The sequence below is a fragment of the Pempheris klunzingeri genome, chromosome 11 (genome assembly GCF_042242105.1).
Source record: "Pempheris klunzingeri isolate RE-2024b chromosome 11, fPemKlu1.hap1, whole genome shotgun sequence".
Taxonomy (NCBI): Eukaryota; Metazoa; Chordata; class Actinopteri; order Acropomatiformes; family Pempheridae; genus Pempheris; species Pempheris klunzingeri.
The window spans coordinates 24,580,751-24,596,945 of NC_092022.1; the positions used below are offsets into that span (position 1 = coordinate 24,580,751).

Consider the following 16,195-nt stretch of genomic DNA (forward strand, 5'->3'; position numbering starts at 1 on the left):
TTCAAATCTAGAAGCTCGTCTATGTTACTGTACACTCTGCTAACTAATGATGTGCCTCAGGGATTTTCTTCCACGGACTGGGAGTGTCTATATTTAAGTCATGGGTAAAACCTAAGCCTAACTGTTAATCAAAGGTCTACAAATGATCCGCCTGCTGTATGTCTCTAGAGGAGCTTTTCAAAAAAAATAATCACGGTGATGTCATATATATATATATATAATAATAATAATAATATTTTTTTAAAAGTCTGCCTCACTAACTGCAGGAGTGGGGTTTGAACCAAGAGGGACTTTAAGATCTGCCCCTGGAAGCAGTGAAGAGGAGGCAAAGATGACTTTGATTAATATTAAGTGGTTTGTAGAAGAAGACTACCTTCATCAGCTGCAAATGTGTTCTCCTTCTGATAAGCCTCATCTTCTTCCCGCTCCTCTCTCTCCTCCTTCTGCGTGTCCTCCTCCTCCTCCTGTCCATTTGTCTGTCCATCCTGTGTCAAGTCCTCTGTCATCTCCTCTCTCTCCTCCTCTACAGCTGCCTCTCTCGCCTGCTCCTCCTCCTCCTCCTCCTCAATCGCCTCCTTGGTCTCTGCTGCTTTCTCTCCATCCTTGTCTCCCTCGCCCTCAGCCTCGCTGCTGGCATCACTTTCTGCACTGAAGCCCTCGTCCAGGGTCAGTTTCAGGGGGTGGGACTTCCTCTTAGAGGCGGGCCGCTCCGTATCCTGATCTTGCTCCTGCTCGGCCTCTGCTTCCTCTAGGCGGCGCTTTCTGGCGATGGGGCAACCCAGAACGCTGGTGGAGGGAAAGAGACACAGAGATGAGAGAGGACAGGACAGGGGAGGAGGGGTGGCATGAATACCAGGCTGTGATCAGGAATTACAGACACACTCTAGTACATCCAATAAAACCTCATGCACCTTTTCATGTTAATGAGTGACTTTAAGCAGCGTGGTGGAGGGTGTGTGTGTTTTGACATGAAGAAGGATGGAGTGGTTCTTTCAGCAGATAGTATGAATCAACACATGTGGCCTGGGGGGGGCGCCATGCTGGCTCACACAGACATCACAACCAATCTCAGCCAATTGACTGGAACGTTTAATGAACAACTTGTGAGGAGAGGCGGGCGGGCGAGGCAGCAGAGGGTGAAATCCAATAAACTCCCTCTTACTCTCACCTGGGAGACGCCGAAGGAGATTGAGGGACGATCTATAAACAAAGTGCATCTGAAATTGCCTGCTGAACGAATACACATGTAAACAGATAGCTAATATCTGCCCCTCAATAAAGAAGAGTCACAAGCCAGTGAGCTGCCTCAAGTCTTGCAAAGTCTCTGAGGGCGAGCGACACAGACGAGGAAGGAGGGAGAGGAGAGCTAGAATTAAACCTGAGGTTTGGGCTAGATTTGAACGCTCTGGGAGTTTTGTGTAATCTCCAAAACAGCTACTCTCACTGGCATGTGATTATTCAAAATTACAAAGTTAATGTTTTTTTTTTCATCTGGTTTTGGCCTCTAGGGTCATTCAGTATCCTTGAAACTTGTTTATATCATAAATGCCTTCAATTTGCATAACAAAAAGGACAAAAGTCTCATCTAATGCACAAAGAATCTGATTTTAACCTCATGTCTTGTTTATTTTTGCTTGAGAAACAATGGAATTTCAATTAAGGAACAGCAACGCTTGTCTTACTTAATAGTCCCGAACCTGGACTGGCTTACTTTGATCTCTGTCTTGACTTGAATTTCAAAAATTTGCCCTCTACTACATCCTTAATTACTATCACACAGCCCGATATTAAAAGGTAGGTATACAAAAGCAAGCCGGTTAGTTTCGTTCAGCATAAAGTCAGGGGGAATAAGATAACCTGATGGTAATCTGAAAACTTTTTTAATAACTATGGTTTTACGTGGTGTTACGTGTGTGGGACCATCTACTTACTGGCTTATCATCAGTGTGAGTACGATGATGAGGGATGCCACGGAAGCCAGTGTACCCAGCCAAGAAATAGTCTGATGCAAAGCTGCCAATAAAACTGCATTTTTACGTTTTTATTTTGTCTGGTTTAAACACAAGAGATACCATGTGAGGCTGTGTTGCTTTAGACAAAGCCAGAGACCGACTCCAGTCTCTATGCTGTGTTACGCTAACTGGCTGCCCGTGAAGTGGAACTGCTCCTTTAAAAGATCAAAGTGAAAGTGGTATTTTCCATACAGCAGATGCTGTGGGGCAGAGATGACGAGGAGGACAGACAGACAGAGAAGAAGGACAGACAGAGGGTGGGTTTTTAATCTGCCCTACCTTCTATGTCGTGAGTATCTCCCACTGATATGGCCAGAGCCATTGCATCCAGGGGTGGGGCAGCTGGATGGGATGGATGGAGGTTAGAGATATGTTTAAGACACGGTGCATTTTAGTCCCTATGCAGAAGCAATGATAACCACAGGCAATAAAGAAAGTAAATTAAGATAAACAAAACAAAGCAAAGCAAAGACATGCAAGCTGAGCACGCATGTCACACAAATGCACATGCACACATCCGACCAGAAGACACATAATGCATGAATGCAGGTGGCATCAAGCTGGGGAGAACATAATATTGTATGTCGTACATCAAGCCTGGCCTATATCCTGTTAGTATGAGCGATAAGGATCAGCCGAGACCTGCTGTAATTTCCCCTGCTCTGCTCTCCTCACCAGTCATCATTATCAGGTCTCTCTCCCTCTCTCTCTCTCCCTCCCTCCTCTGTTCAGGTTGCTATGACCCCTCAGGACAGCTCATTTCAATTCTCATTAACTTCCCCCAGCAATTGCCCTTTATTACTCCAATTATCCTCATTATTAATTTCACTTATTAAAAAATGCTGCATTTGCATTTTAAATGAGACAATCTCTGGCCTCCCTACTGTTTTTTTTTTTTTTTTTTCTTAATCCAAAAACAGAAAGGTTGCTTTGGAGTGCTGAGCACAGATCAATCTTTGGAGGTGAAGTGTGACAAAATGAGAGGGGATGAAAAAATAATTTGGAGAGAGGGAGAGAAAGGAGGTGAATGGGCTTTGTGGCCGTTGAGGGCCTATGAGCTGGCGCCTGGGTGGGAAGGGGAAGAGGAGAACTAGGAGGGTAGGTAAAAAGGAAATCTTCCCCATCCTCTCTCCTCATGCTGTATCCTTCGATCGGATTGTAAAAAGACCATATGCCCCTTTCATTGCATCTACTGTATGTGTTCATAGCAGGAAATAGCAAAAGGCTGTGAGAAATCAATAACAGCCTGTTGGAGGCACTGACCAAGAGTTGAGTGCTGATGATAAGAAATAAAAAAAACAACAATATACAGCATCATCTACCGAAGCACTGATAGTGAGTCTATGAGTGCCGGGGGGTGCTCTGCGGTGCACATAAAAGAACTTTATGAAAGGGGTTTGCACAAAGATGAAGGTGTTTCCTTACCTCAGCTCTTGTCCTACGAGCTCAATAGGAACTGAGAGAAAAGGGGGAGAGAAAGAGGGGGGAGGAGAAGAAAGATACAGGGAGGGAGAACAAAGGTGAACGACTGCTCAGAAAGCCGCGCTGCTAAAAAGAAACTCAGATCAATAAATCACAAATGCATACGAATCCCATGAGGCTTCCTCATAGAGGCTTACACACTGCTGACTGCATGATCAGGAGGAAAAAAAACACCTACACGCTTCTGAGCTCATACAAACACACACACACACACACACACACACACAGATATCTACATGCAAACATACAGACGCACAGATACATGTTCACAAAACAAACAGGAGTGTAAGCGCTGGCCTGCACAAACACACTGTATGAAGAACACACACACACACACAAAGGCAAACACAAAAGCATACACTCGGAAGAGAAAATCTAAATCAGCCAAACTGCATTGTGCAGGTCAGAAAAAGTGACAATTATATGCAGACTTCAGCAATAAAACATGATTAATTGTTGCACTTTAGTTATCATAATTGGGAAAATGAAATTAAAAGCAAAACTGCCTTCATCAGTAGAAAACAGCTAACTTATAGTAATTGCCTTCAAAACATAAATCAAGTTCCACTCACAAACAGCACTGCACACACACACACACACGCACACACACACACACACTCTCTCGCTCTCTGCTGGCTATAGGCATCGATTTGGAGTTGAGCAATAGAATGAGTTTGGAGAAATATCCTATTTTCATTTGGAGCAAACGAGAAAACAATACGATCCTGGAGAATTCAGTTTGGGCTCCCATATCACATGCATTAATCACATGTCAGAAAGAGCCTGGGTATCAAGATACACTGAGAGCACAGGAAATACACACACTAACACACACACACACACACACACACACACACACATGTTAATGTGTGTGTGCAGCATCTCAGTTTCTCTGTCTTTCATCATGCAGTGGGAATGACTGGACGCCTTCCTGCGCTCTGAACACCCCGTGAACTGTCTCGCTTCTAAACATCAAACACACACACACACACACACACACACACACACAAACAAACATAGCCTAGTACACATACAATCACATGTAGACATTCACAACTAAACAAATTCATAAAATTCTGCATCCACACATGCAGATCCACATGAGCACACTTTCTTTATAGCCATATGTACACAAACACACAGTAACACACACCCATCTGTTTGTGTTCTTTTCCCAACAATATCTGGATTTGGATTAAATCAGTGTGTGGGATCTGACATTGTACACAAATCATCCAAACTCATTCTTTTTCTTGGGTAAAATTATTTCCACTGCCATTCTTTCTCCCTATGCGGACATGTGCAAGCTTAGCTGCATAAAGAATACACAGAATAACTTTATGTTTAATCCATACAGCTAAAATCAGTCAAATAAAAAAAAGAAAGTCTGAACTTTCTCTCAGTGTAGCTCACTGATTTAAAGGAGGTACAGATGACAATGAAATGAACACTCATAATGATAACTAATGGTGCCATACTGCATACATTCTAAAACTGAGTTTCACATATAATTTAAGTTGGTTTGAAGTTTTTGTGAAACACAATTGAGAAAAATCCTTCTTGCTCGCACAGACGTTAAGTTAAGGCTGTCCCTAACTTGTCAGGCTTCAATATAAGAGTGTGAGGTAAAAAAAAACACACACACAAAAAAACACATGAGCAGCATTAATGAAGCTTTATCCTGCATTGCCCAACAAATCTGATGAAAACGGATGAAACATTACTCAGGATGAGCCTCACTGAATGTCTGAATATTGAACTAAAAACTCTCCTCAGCTCCATGTTCTAACGGTTCATATGTGATAAATGTATTTGTGTGTCATTTACACAAACACACTGACACACACACTTCATTTACAGTATACACACACATCCATATAAACATAAACATAAGCACACACACCCAAACATGTATAATCACACATTCCTGCAGCACTGCACAACTGCTGTTTGCATGTGAAGCAGTGTGAGTGAATGTGTATTAAACCTAAAGAGAGCCTTTAAAAGAGAGGTCGTGACATGATGGAGAGAAATGACAGACACTCACCTCTGATGCCCTTGGACCGAGTGCGAGTTCGCTTGTTATCACCCTCCACACTCATCTGGGATGGAGAGAAGAGGATAAAGAGAAACAGAGAGAGTGAAGTGAGTAAAAGAGAAAACAGAAAAAACAGTGTCGAGATGCGGAGAGAGAGAGAGAGAGAGAAACACCATCAGTAGTCATTTCTCAGTGCTCTCACCCCACACATCCACAGTTAATTGTCCTTCCTCTCCCTCAAAAGAACTGCTATAATAACCCTCACTCAGAATGTTCTCATTGAAACACACCAAAGGTAACGCTGACACAAAGAGACGATCATATCTTAAACTCTCACAAAACAGCGCTCCCTCATCCCTCCTCACAAATCTATCACCACTGGGAGAGGAAAAAAAAGAACAGCCAAGCTATCGTAATTCTCACTTCATCAAAAGAGAGACATAAATGCATGGCTGCACCGTATGGAAATGGAAAAACAATCCCTGTTGTTTAAGCTACTTTTCAAATCCCGTCCCCTCCATCTCCCCCCCCCACACACACACACACACACACCTCCCATCACTCTCCCTGTAATTTCCTGCGCCTGAATGGTACACATGATTGTGCGCTGTGCAGACGGAGCGGGCAGCGTAGGCTAGGCAGGCCGCGGCCCCTGGAAGCAGAGGGACTGACAATCATAACTAGGCTGAATATAATAATAAAGCAAAAACACATAGGCCGCTAAAAAGCCACTGTAATAACCCTTTTAAGAAGAGGCATGAGTGTGTGTGTGTGTGTGTGTGTGTGGCGAGCCCGCTGCTTACTCCTGGCTCGGCTTTTAAGCCACAAAGGAGCAGGTGTTAACCCTGCTGCCTCGAACACACACACACACTCACACACACTGACCCTCGGCCACACCTCCTCAGTGCCACCTCTCCACTCTCAGTGCTGCTGTCAGTGCACTCTGAAGCTATCAGATGCTTTTTAGACACAATGGAGCCATTAGCTTTGATTACTGGACTCTCTTTTTTTTTTTTTTTTATCACAGGTCCCCCCTCTTTCTCCCTTTCTGTCTCACACTTCCTCCTTCCTGTACCCACCCCCCCAAACCCCCTCACCCCCTCCGAAGTTGCCTACACCCCTTCTCCCTTGCCAAGGCACTTAGCTGCTTTGTTGTGTCTCTATAGTCAAGCTGGCACCGCCACAGTGGGATTCAAACACGGGAGCCCTGTCTCTCTTCGTCTTTTTTTTCTCTCACTCTCTCTATTTGGCAATACCCCTTTCCTGCTAATAGACTACTTATGAAAAGAGGGAGGGTAAGAGGGATGAGAGGAAGATGAAGCACGCTGTTGTTGTTGTTGTTAAGGCCTTTTTTCCCCGAGAAGGGTGCGCTTCATTCATTAGCGTCTAGTGTTTGGCCGGAGGTACAGGTGCAGGCCTGAGCCCCTCCCTTCCTGTTTGAGTTCCCTCCGCTTTGACCGGCACTCTCTCTCTCTCTCTCTCTCTCTCTCTCCATCTCTCTCTCTCCGTCTCTCTCACCACTCTTGCCTCAACTCTTTTGATCAAGCGCTTTTAATGTAGAAGTCGTGCAACAAGCAGCAGCGTTGTGCCCTGCCTGAAGGGAGCAGTTGACTCCTGTGCTCTGCTGTGTGGGAAGAGGAGCGGATGAGTGTACGGTGAAGAGCGTTCTGTCAGTGTGTGTGTGTGTGTGTGTGTGTGTGTGTGTGTGTGTGTGTGTGTACTCTCTCCTTTGTATGCCTGCCCGTGTGTAGTTTTAAGTCCATTTCCTTACACCTAACTGTCTGCATTTGTTCTTGTGAAAGGAGCAGCGATGGAATATAACTACTGTAATTAAGGGCAATTTTGAGGTGCTGGTACTTTACTGGTATTTCCATTATGTTACTTTATACTTCTACTCTACTACATGTTGAAGGGAAAAGTTGTACTTTTTACTCCACTTCATCTCCTTGATAGCTATATTTTGCTAACATCTAGCTAAATGATTTTCATTGCTGATTATTTTCTATCTACATCTATGAAATGTCATAAAATCACAATTTCCCAGTTCAAAACCCAGTTTACTAACATATATGACAACAAAAAGCCTTAAATACTCTAATTTCAGCAGGACTGTTTGTCATTTTTACTTGAAAATGTGCTACAACGACGCATCAATATAGCTACTGGTTCATCTACCATCAACTAATTGATTGATCAATTCATTATTTCAGCTCTACTTGCTACATTTACTTCAGTAAAGGATCTGATTACTTTGTCCACCACCGTTAAAGAGTGTGGACAAGCAGTGACTGGAGTGGGGGTTGAAAAATGAGCAAAGAGCAGATTAAAGGTAAACTTTTTGTCTTTTCATCGGCATCACTGCTCCTAGAAAAGCACAAACCACAGCGGTGGCAAACTGTAGCTGAATTCCTGTGAAGTGATCTGGAAATGCGATCGAGAGCGGCGGTGAAGGCTAAACGTTAATGAATCAAATACTACCATCAGTGGAAGTGTAGAAAATATGACTGAATGTAACTAGGAAAGGAAGGAGAGCAAGAGAGAGTATAAATATAGTGTGTGTGAACGAGACGTCAGCACACATTCCTCCTTGATGAAAAGATTATATACTATTCTGTTACTCCTGTACTTTTTCATCCTCCTTCCTTTGCCTCCTCCTTACATTGACAGTCAGCGGATGAATCAAAACCTGGATTGAAAGGGGCCCCTATTGCTTTCATGTTTGCGTAACCATAGTTACGCACATTTAAATAGGTAAGCACATCTGAGTTCTCTTATTCCTGTCCCTTTTCTCAATTCCAGCTCATTAAATTTGTATGAACACAAAGTCACAACGAGTGAATCCAGAGGCAGCCAGGCAGCCATTCACCTGATTTTCATAATCTCTTTCAAAGGGCCCTTTTTTAATGTATGTTCAAAACTTGTCCTTTGCCTTGTTGTCTTTTAATTAGACTCCTTGAACTGTGCATGTAGGTGGGCCTGCACAGGACCAGCAGTGTTCGGCATATGCAGAGCAGAGAAAAAGAAGAGAGAAAGAAGAAAATGAAAGGAGGATGTAGCGTGCAGAGGTGAGGTGTGCACAGCAGCATGTGCATCTGTGTGTGTGTGTGTGTGTGTGTGTGTTGGGGTTTAACTAGTGTGAAATGTGGTGTGGAGCAGCAGAAGCAGAGGAAGAAGAAAAAGAAGGAGGAGGAAGAGGAGGAGGAAGACGCGGCTCATCCCTACAGGCTGTGTTGTACATTATCAATTATGTCCTTCTTTGTGTGCAACGGCGGGTGCAGGAGGGCCCCGGCTCTGCTCTGCATTCTGACAGCTCTATGTAAATGGCTGGCTGGGGGCAATGACTTCAGAGAGAAGGTCACCCATCGTCCCCTGGTGCACATAAATGACTCTTTTATTCATTTTCAGGTTTACAAGAGTAGATGAGGAAAGGAGGGAGTTAAGGTGGGGTGGACACCCAGAGACAGGACTTGGAGATGAGCGTTGACAACTGGCACTGAAGACTGACATCTCCAAAAATTACCTGCGGACAGCAGCTGCCAATTAGAGGTGCGCTGCACAGTTCCCTCGACAGGCGGACCACGCTGAGCGGCCTCCATGTTGGATCACCGCACGGCAGTTTCACTTTAATAATTCACACAAGGCAGGGCGGAGAAGTGAGGAGGGAGGAGGGGAGACAACACGTTTCTCACTTCATATGCGCAAAGGCTGAGCATGTGTGACCGCATACTGGGTCAGATGTGAGTGTGTGTGCTGTCGGAGGTTTGCCATTTACAGTACGAGTGATCCTGATGTGATTTCAGCGCTCATAACTAAACATCTCTTCGGATCTAATCCTCAGTCCGTTTCATTCATCTAGGTCTGATACAAGTCTACAAAGATAATAAGAAGCTTGCGTGACAGGTTTCATAAGTGCCACGCCAAACAGACGGGGGCTGCCTCACATGATGTAGTGTTTGAAACAAACACCTCCCTCTCCTCGGCTCCCTCAGCAGCAGAAATCAAACCAAATCAATAAAAGTCATCTCTTTAGATGAACCCGAGCCATCAGGGGGAAGCAAAACTACTTTTACTGAGCCCAAGGGAAAACAACCCCCCCCCCTCTTCCACCTCCACCGCCCCCACCCCTACCTCCACCCCCACTCCTCTCTCTTTCAATCTCCCCTCAATCCCTCCATCTCTTTGTTGAGTGTCTCTCAGTTGTGATGCACATGGGGGGAAAAGGACCAGATGTTTCCCGAATGAAGAGCCGTGAAAAGGTGGCAATTTCAGTCCAAAGTTTTACACCGAGGTCCTTCCTGAGCCTGCGGAGACGAGCTCAGGGGGAGTTAAAAGGAGGAAAAGGGGTTGTAGAAGAAAGAATATTTTTCTACTCTGCTGATAAGGAGGAATATCATGGACAAAAAAGTATGAGCAGCTCAAGCACATCCTTTTGAGTTTCTTTTTTTATTGTGTTTCAGTGTAAAAAAATCCTGTGAAGTGAACTCGGCAGCAGGAAAACGCTGAGCTGTGCCATGCTGAGCTTAACTAAACTGAACTAAGCTGAGTGGGGCTGAGGCAAAGGATGGGCAGGGCCAAGAGGGAGATTTGATGTGCTGTTTGATTCATGTTTTTCTGTCCAGCGTGGTCACCCCCCACCACCACCACCACCACACCCTACCCCTCCTCACCCCAACACACACACACACACACAGCCTGCCTCTTTCATCCATCCTCCCCTCCCTCTGCCTCCAACCTTTTTCACTTTTCCCCGCTGAGTTAGGGATTGGGGAAATGCCCAGGAAGCAGAATCAGGTTAGAGGGGGTGTGGTGAGTGGTGAAGAGGGATGGGGAGGGGGAGGGGCCACAGGGCCTTGTCACTCACCATGATTGGTCGACGGCTCTGCAGTCTCTGGGAGGCCTGACAGCGGCTGCTGGTCCTCTCGCCTCGTGTCCACCGCTGGTTCACCAGCTCACCCCGGAACTCATTTTCTATAAGACACAAGGAGGTAGGACGGGGGGGGGGGGAGGGAAGAGAGACAAGGAGGGGTTGTAAGATTTTTTTCGGAGAAAGAAAGAGAAAAAAAAAAAGGAGGGGGGGGTCACATGAAATCAACAATATCAGCAGCAATGGATGGGGCAGCAGTTTGGATAAAGGAAAGGGAGGGTGGTCCCTACTCTGAGGGAAGGTGCAGCACACCCCTATATTAACTGAAGGTGCAGTGTGTATGCTTTACACACACACACACACACACACACACACACACATGCACACACAGGCATGGTTAAGTGCCCCAGCTGGGGTCCCTGTCAGTCTGCTATTAGAATCAATCAAATTTGCGCATTTTTATCGAGCTTTTCAGGGTGCATATATAAGCGAACAGGGGGATGGGCGATGCAAGAGGAGAGGGGGTGAAGAGTGGTCAGTAAATAATGAATCATACATAAATCAAGGCTCTTTTTTTTCCTCCACTCTCTCTCCCTTCTTTTTCATCAACATAATAGCGCCTCACTTCATCTTCCTGATCGTAGCAGAAACAAGAAACATTACAAATCCCTTCTCCATTCTTTCCGCTCTCAGAAAAGCTGCTGATGGTGTTTAATTCAAAACAGAGAGTTGTCCTAACAGTCGGGGTGGTCGTATTGTTATTCCCCTCAGTTTCAAGTTCAGGAAGAGTGCGGAGTATTTTTCTATGAATGCCCAAGGCTGAACTTTTCAACTAGCATAGCTTTAAAACACTTCAGCTGCGAGACTCCAAAACAAGCGGATGTCGCTCCCTCTCTCGCTCTCTTTTTATGCACTGCTGAGCTGGTACAGTGAAATCTGATTCTTTTTCGGATATATATAAACATCTATACCCTTTAGCTTTCACCTCTGTATGGATTGTGTGTCTTTTCAGCAGGCAGCAGAGCACTGTGAAAGAGGAAGTGCCCTTGAGTCTACAGTCACTCCTCTCCTGTATGGGCTACCTGTCTGTTTGTCCGTCCTCAAGAACATCTCAGAGAGAATGAGACTCAAACAGACCAAGGTTTAGGTCAGCACACTCTGCAGCCACGCGATCGAGAATATAAATTGAAGCAGCAATACCGCGGACGGGTTAACATCCACAAATAATTCATACAGTAGAAAGTCAAAGCAATATATATAATATATGTGAATTATTTGAACTTTAACATAAAAAATAGAATGTTTAAAATTTAAACTGGTTGCAATAATACAGCTCTTTGAAATAACCTGCAGCAGTCTGGAGAGGCAATAAAACATTAACCTCTTTACACTTAAACATGAAGATGCACGTGCCCATCTCATTTGCTCCCATCTATTATCTCTACCTTTTCATGTCTTCTTGTTGCTTTCAGAGATACAGTGAGTTGTTTTCTCTGCACATGCTGTCCTGCACATGAACCCACGGTGCATGCAAAGTGCACACTAGCAGCAGCGCCAATCACAAAACAAGCCGTCGGTGAGACAACAAAAGGCTGCGTGTCCGTATCCGAGGGGTCCCAAAGCAGACCAGCCCTACCCTCCGTGCCCCCTCCTTCTCCTGCTCCTCCATCAAACCCCCACCCACCCACCTCCCCTCCCACGCCCATCCCTACTTTACCCATTACATGCAAACCTCGCCAAAGCCCAGCCAGCACTCTGCAAAATGCTTGTTTATCAACTTTCATTCCCCCCTCAGCGAAAAAGTGATTACAACAGCAATACTGTTCGTCTGCATCTGTATCTCTGTCTCAGCTATCTCTGTCTCCCCGCTCACAAGCACGCAAACTCACTTACGTCTTTCTTTTCCCTACTCTTTTTTCCTGCTTTTAAAGTGAAGTGAAGTGAGCATCCATCCTGTATTGTTAGTTTAGGGGCCAAGGAGCTGAGAGCCCTTCCTAAATGCCAAATATATAACAGTGTTCTATTAGGACACGTCGCCTCAGGCCATGTGTCAGCGTCCCTGCTCACTTTGTTCAGTCCTGAGCCACCGTTGCTGCTACTGACAGAGAAAATATATCTTTTGAACCTTCGTGAGATATCTGATCATTGAGGTTTATAAAAATGAGTAATTAATCACAGAAAAGGTGGTTAAATTGACCTCTCTGTAGTATCTTCTTCTGCTGTTATGTGTGAAAACCTGAACATCTGGATCCTTCACAGATGAAAAAAAAAACACAACTAATTTGAGCCTTGTCTGCTCAGGATATGCGCTCTCTTATTCTTTGATCAGATGCTGCTCATTCCCACCTAAAAGACTCGTAGCTCGTTATTTTGCAGTGAAAATTGGAGGAGTACGAGACAATTAGCCGTTCACCGGGGAGGTTTGGTTAATCAGAAGTGAGGGGGGCCAGGGGGAGAACGATGAATACAAAATGAATGGATTAAAAATCGTATTCTATTGCCAGGATTCTCCGTTTTTATCAGAGCTTGCAGTTCTAAGAGGCAAAGTTTAGAAAATCTGTTTCCTGCAAAAATCTAAAATCAACACATTTAGTCTATAAATTGATATGAAAATCCCTTTTTACCAGGAAACAAAGTTTAGACTTGACTAATACCATTATAGGCAAGCGGCTTACTGTATTGGGACAATGGAGCAAAGAGGCCTAAATCCATAGTTAGATTAAATACCAGGGTGAACTGTCTGTAACAGTATTAGTGTACATACAGGGCCGGGGCCAGCTGTACACCCCTGGTCCTGTTAAGCAGGATTTAGAGACAACTTAGTGTGATTAGAGTGAGCCAGGCAGAGGAGACAGAGAAATCAAAAGTTGTGGAGCAGGACGGTCTCGTACTACTTTGTGGTTTCTTTGTGTCGCGGGACAAAAAGCCTCCGAGTAACCAGATTATCTGGCAGATGTGAAAACTGAATTTGTGATATACAGATAAGCAGGAAAAATACCAATCAGATAAATCATCGTGTCAAACCCTTCATTTATCAGGACCAAGACAGAGTGCCTGTGAGGTGGCTGTGTGGTCTTATCGGTTATGGGATGGGAGTTTAGGGGCGGGGGTGTGGAAGAGAAGGCGGCGCCATGGTAACCAGCTTTTGGAGGAGCTCCCCTGCGGGCCACCCTGACCTCAGAATCAGAGAAACAACACAAACATGTCAGCGCAGCTTATAAAACATAACGCTAACTGTAGCGACCTGTGTACCTGAAAGTCCTTCGCCTCAGGCTGCAGTTTGTGATGTTCTCAACACTTTTGCATGTCATGCTTTTCTCTCTGCCCATCTGAGGATTTGTGCATGTTTGGCTTTCTTTTTAATTAATTTTCTTTTTTTTTTTTTATTTCCCTTTTAATGCAGGGCATGAAATTCATTATTTCCTTTCATTTCATTTTAAATGCCTCCTCTCCATTGAAAGCCTGGCCGACCCTGACCTCTGCTTGTGTTGCTTAGATTTCTGATAGGCTTTGAATGACGAGGGTGCAATTTGGCCCCAGCTGCTTCTCCGACATGTTTATATTGCACTCCCTCCTCCGGCACCTGCTGTCCTCACCCTGGGCTATTCAACCCTTCATAAATAGAGAGGTTTCCTCCTATCACGGTAACTAAGAAAAACACAGAAGCAACTTCATATCAGGGCCGGGGCTCCATGCTGCTCCGTGCTCTGCTGTTATAGCCTCCACTGACAGCATAAGGCACCAATAACCTAATTCTGTAATCCCCTGAAACTAGGTTACATTTCACAGCAAAAGTAAACAAGAAAAACAATAGGTGTTTTACTATTTCTGCCTATGATGCACCCAATGTTGGTTCCACATTGAACCTAACAATAGACTTGGAGCTTTGCCCTGAGTCAACACTCATATACACTGGAAAACAGAGGTGTGTTTTTTACATTTTAAAAGCAGGTAAAGTCGGAACAAAAGCCAAATATCATTGCATATATATAAATATAAATCTAGATATTTAAAAATATATATACATATATATATTTAAATACATATATTTATATTAAACTTGCATTATGTGATGCTGTCTGTAAAGGTGGATGCTCTCCAAATAGAAACACGGGGAAGTTTGAGTGAGTTCAGCTGGTTTTACCTTCAACATCTAAAGTAACCGCTGAAGTTTCTCACCAGAGCTCCAGCAGCCTCTCTCTCTCACAGCTACAGGGATGGAGAGCAACTTAAAGAAGCGGTGACATAACACATACACAGTGTATCACCATCCCTCATCTCTTTCCTCCATCTTAGGACGCAGGTGCTTTGACAGACCGCGAGGCGCACACACAGCACATTGCGTGGCCATCTAAGCAAAGAAGGAGGGAGGGGGGGGCGGTAATAGTAAAGAAAAACACAACGCACAGGCTCACATTCTGCACCGCGGCACAGTCTCGGGGCTAATCCACTTCAAAATCCGGCGAAATGAGGAGCTCCAGCCCGCCTCCCGACGCACGGTGTTTGTTTCCAGCGCGCTTCCAGCGGACTTTTTATGTGCGCACCACTAAAGGCGGCTGACATTTGAAGAGAGCATCTCTGTTTTTTGCTGCAGAGGATCAAATGGCCAACCCCTCCCTCCCTCCCTTCTCCCTCCCTCAAACACACACTCACTCACTCCATCCATCCATCTGTCCGTGCATCCACACACATCCTCACACACACCAACCAACACACACACACACACACGGGAGTCCTGCTCAACGCCCACTGTAACATCATAATAACACGATTTGGTGCTAAACTCCACATAGATTTTGCACTTTACTGTAAGATGGTGTGTGTGTGTGTGTGTGTGTGTGTGTGTGTCAGCGGTGTGCCGGGTACAGTACATGGGGCTCATTTATTCCTGGAGATATAGAAGGTGAAACTAGAGGACAGAGTGGAGAACACACTCCAGGTCTGACTCAGTTCGCTAAATGAGCATTCAGTGTAACATAATATTGTCCATTTTCAGGCCGAATGTGTTTTCCCCAAACCCCACACGCTGATGAAGTGGCCAACAGAGGCAGAGTGACAGAGAAGTGGGTAAATACGCCTCACCGAGGTTCTCAGAAAGCGCCATGGTTGGTTTATTCCCACTTTATTATGAGGCATCGGTGTACATCTGAACAACATCTGAGCATCCGATCTGTTTCCAACACGTTACACTTCTATCATCCTTCTACCACAGAAAAACGCCACTAAATCCAGTAAACAAATCTGCTCTTCTAAGAAGCGAATCGGGTCAAAACGACGAGGGACCGCTGCTGCGAGGAAGTTTTAATTCATACCCGAGGAATCATTAAATATGAAAATGTGAAATCAGCACCGATGGTCAGTAAATCACGCTGCCGGCGATGCTTTTAAAAACACTACAAGGATGCAGGGAAAACAGCAAAGTCAAGCAAAAAAAAAAAAAAAGACTTCAGATTTCGAGATTTCTAATCATAAATCTATGTGCAGCTGATGATCAAAACATTTCTCATTACCTGGATTCAACAATATCTTTCCGTCGGGGATCGGCGCTGTGTGTCCTTGCTGTGTTTTGAGAGTTGCAGGTCGCTGTCAAGTAGTTTTTCTACAAAGATATCCCGAGTAAAGGTTTAAAAAACGATCATCTATCCCGTTACAAATGTCCAGATGTGATAAATAATGCGAGCGAGCGGAGGTTTTTTCCGGGCGGCCTCTCCTCCTCAGCGCTCGGGCGCACGGCTCCGGATCGAGGCGTTAAGATGTTACTTGTTTGTAAGCAAAAACATGGCTTCATTTGCCTTTGTC

At 44.7% G+C, this 16,195-nt stretch overlaps 1 protein-coding gene across 1 annotated transcript in view; it reads right to left on the reverse strand.

Moving 5' to 3' along the window:
* myt1b (myelin transcription factor 1b) overlaps positions 1–16,195 on the reverse strand; it is an 87,135-nt gene that overhangs the window by 14,664 nt on the left and 56,276 nt on the right. The window contains exons 2-6 of the mRNA XM_070839377.1: positions 10,394–10,500; positions 5,542–5,596; positions 3,438–3,468; positions 2,292–2,354; positions 374–786 (exon numbers count right to left, since the gene is read on the reverse strand). Of these exons, the coding sequence (XP_070695478.1) occupies positions 374–786; positions 2,292–2,354; positions 3,438–3,468; positions 5,542–5,596; positions 10,394–10,500 (669 nt within the window). The remainder of the gene's footprint in view (positions 1–373; positions 787–2,291; positions 2,355–3,437; positions 3,469–5,541; positions 5,597–10,393; positions 10,501–16,195) is intronic.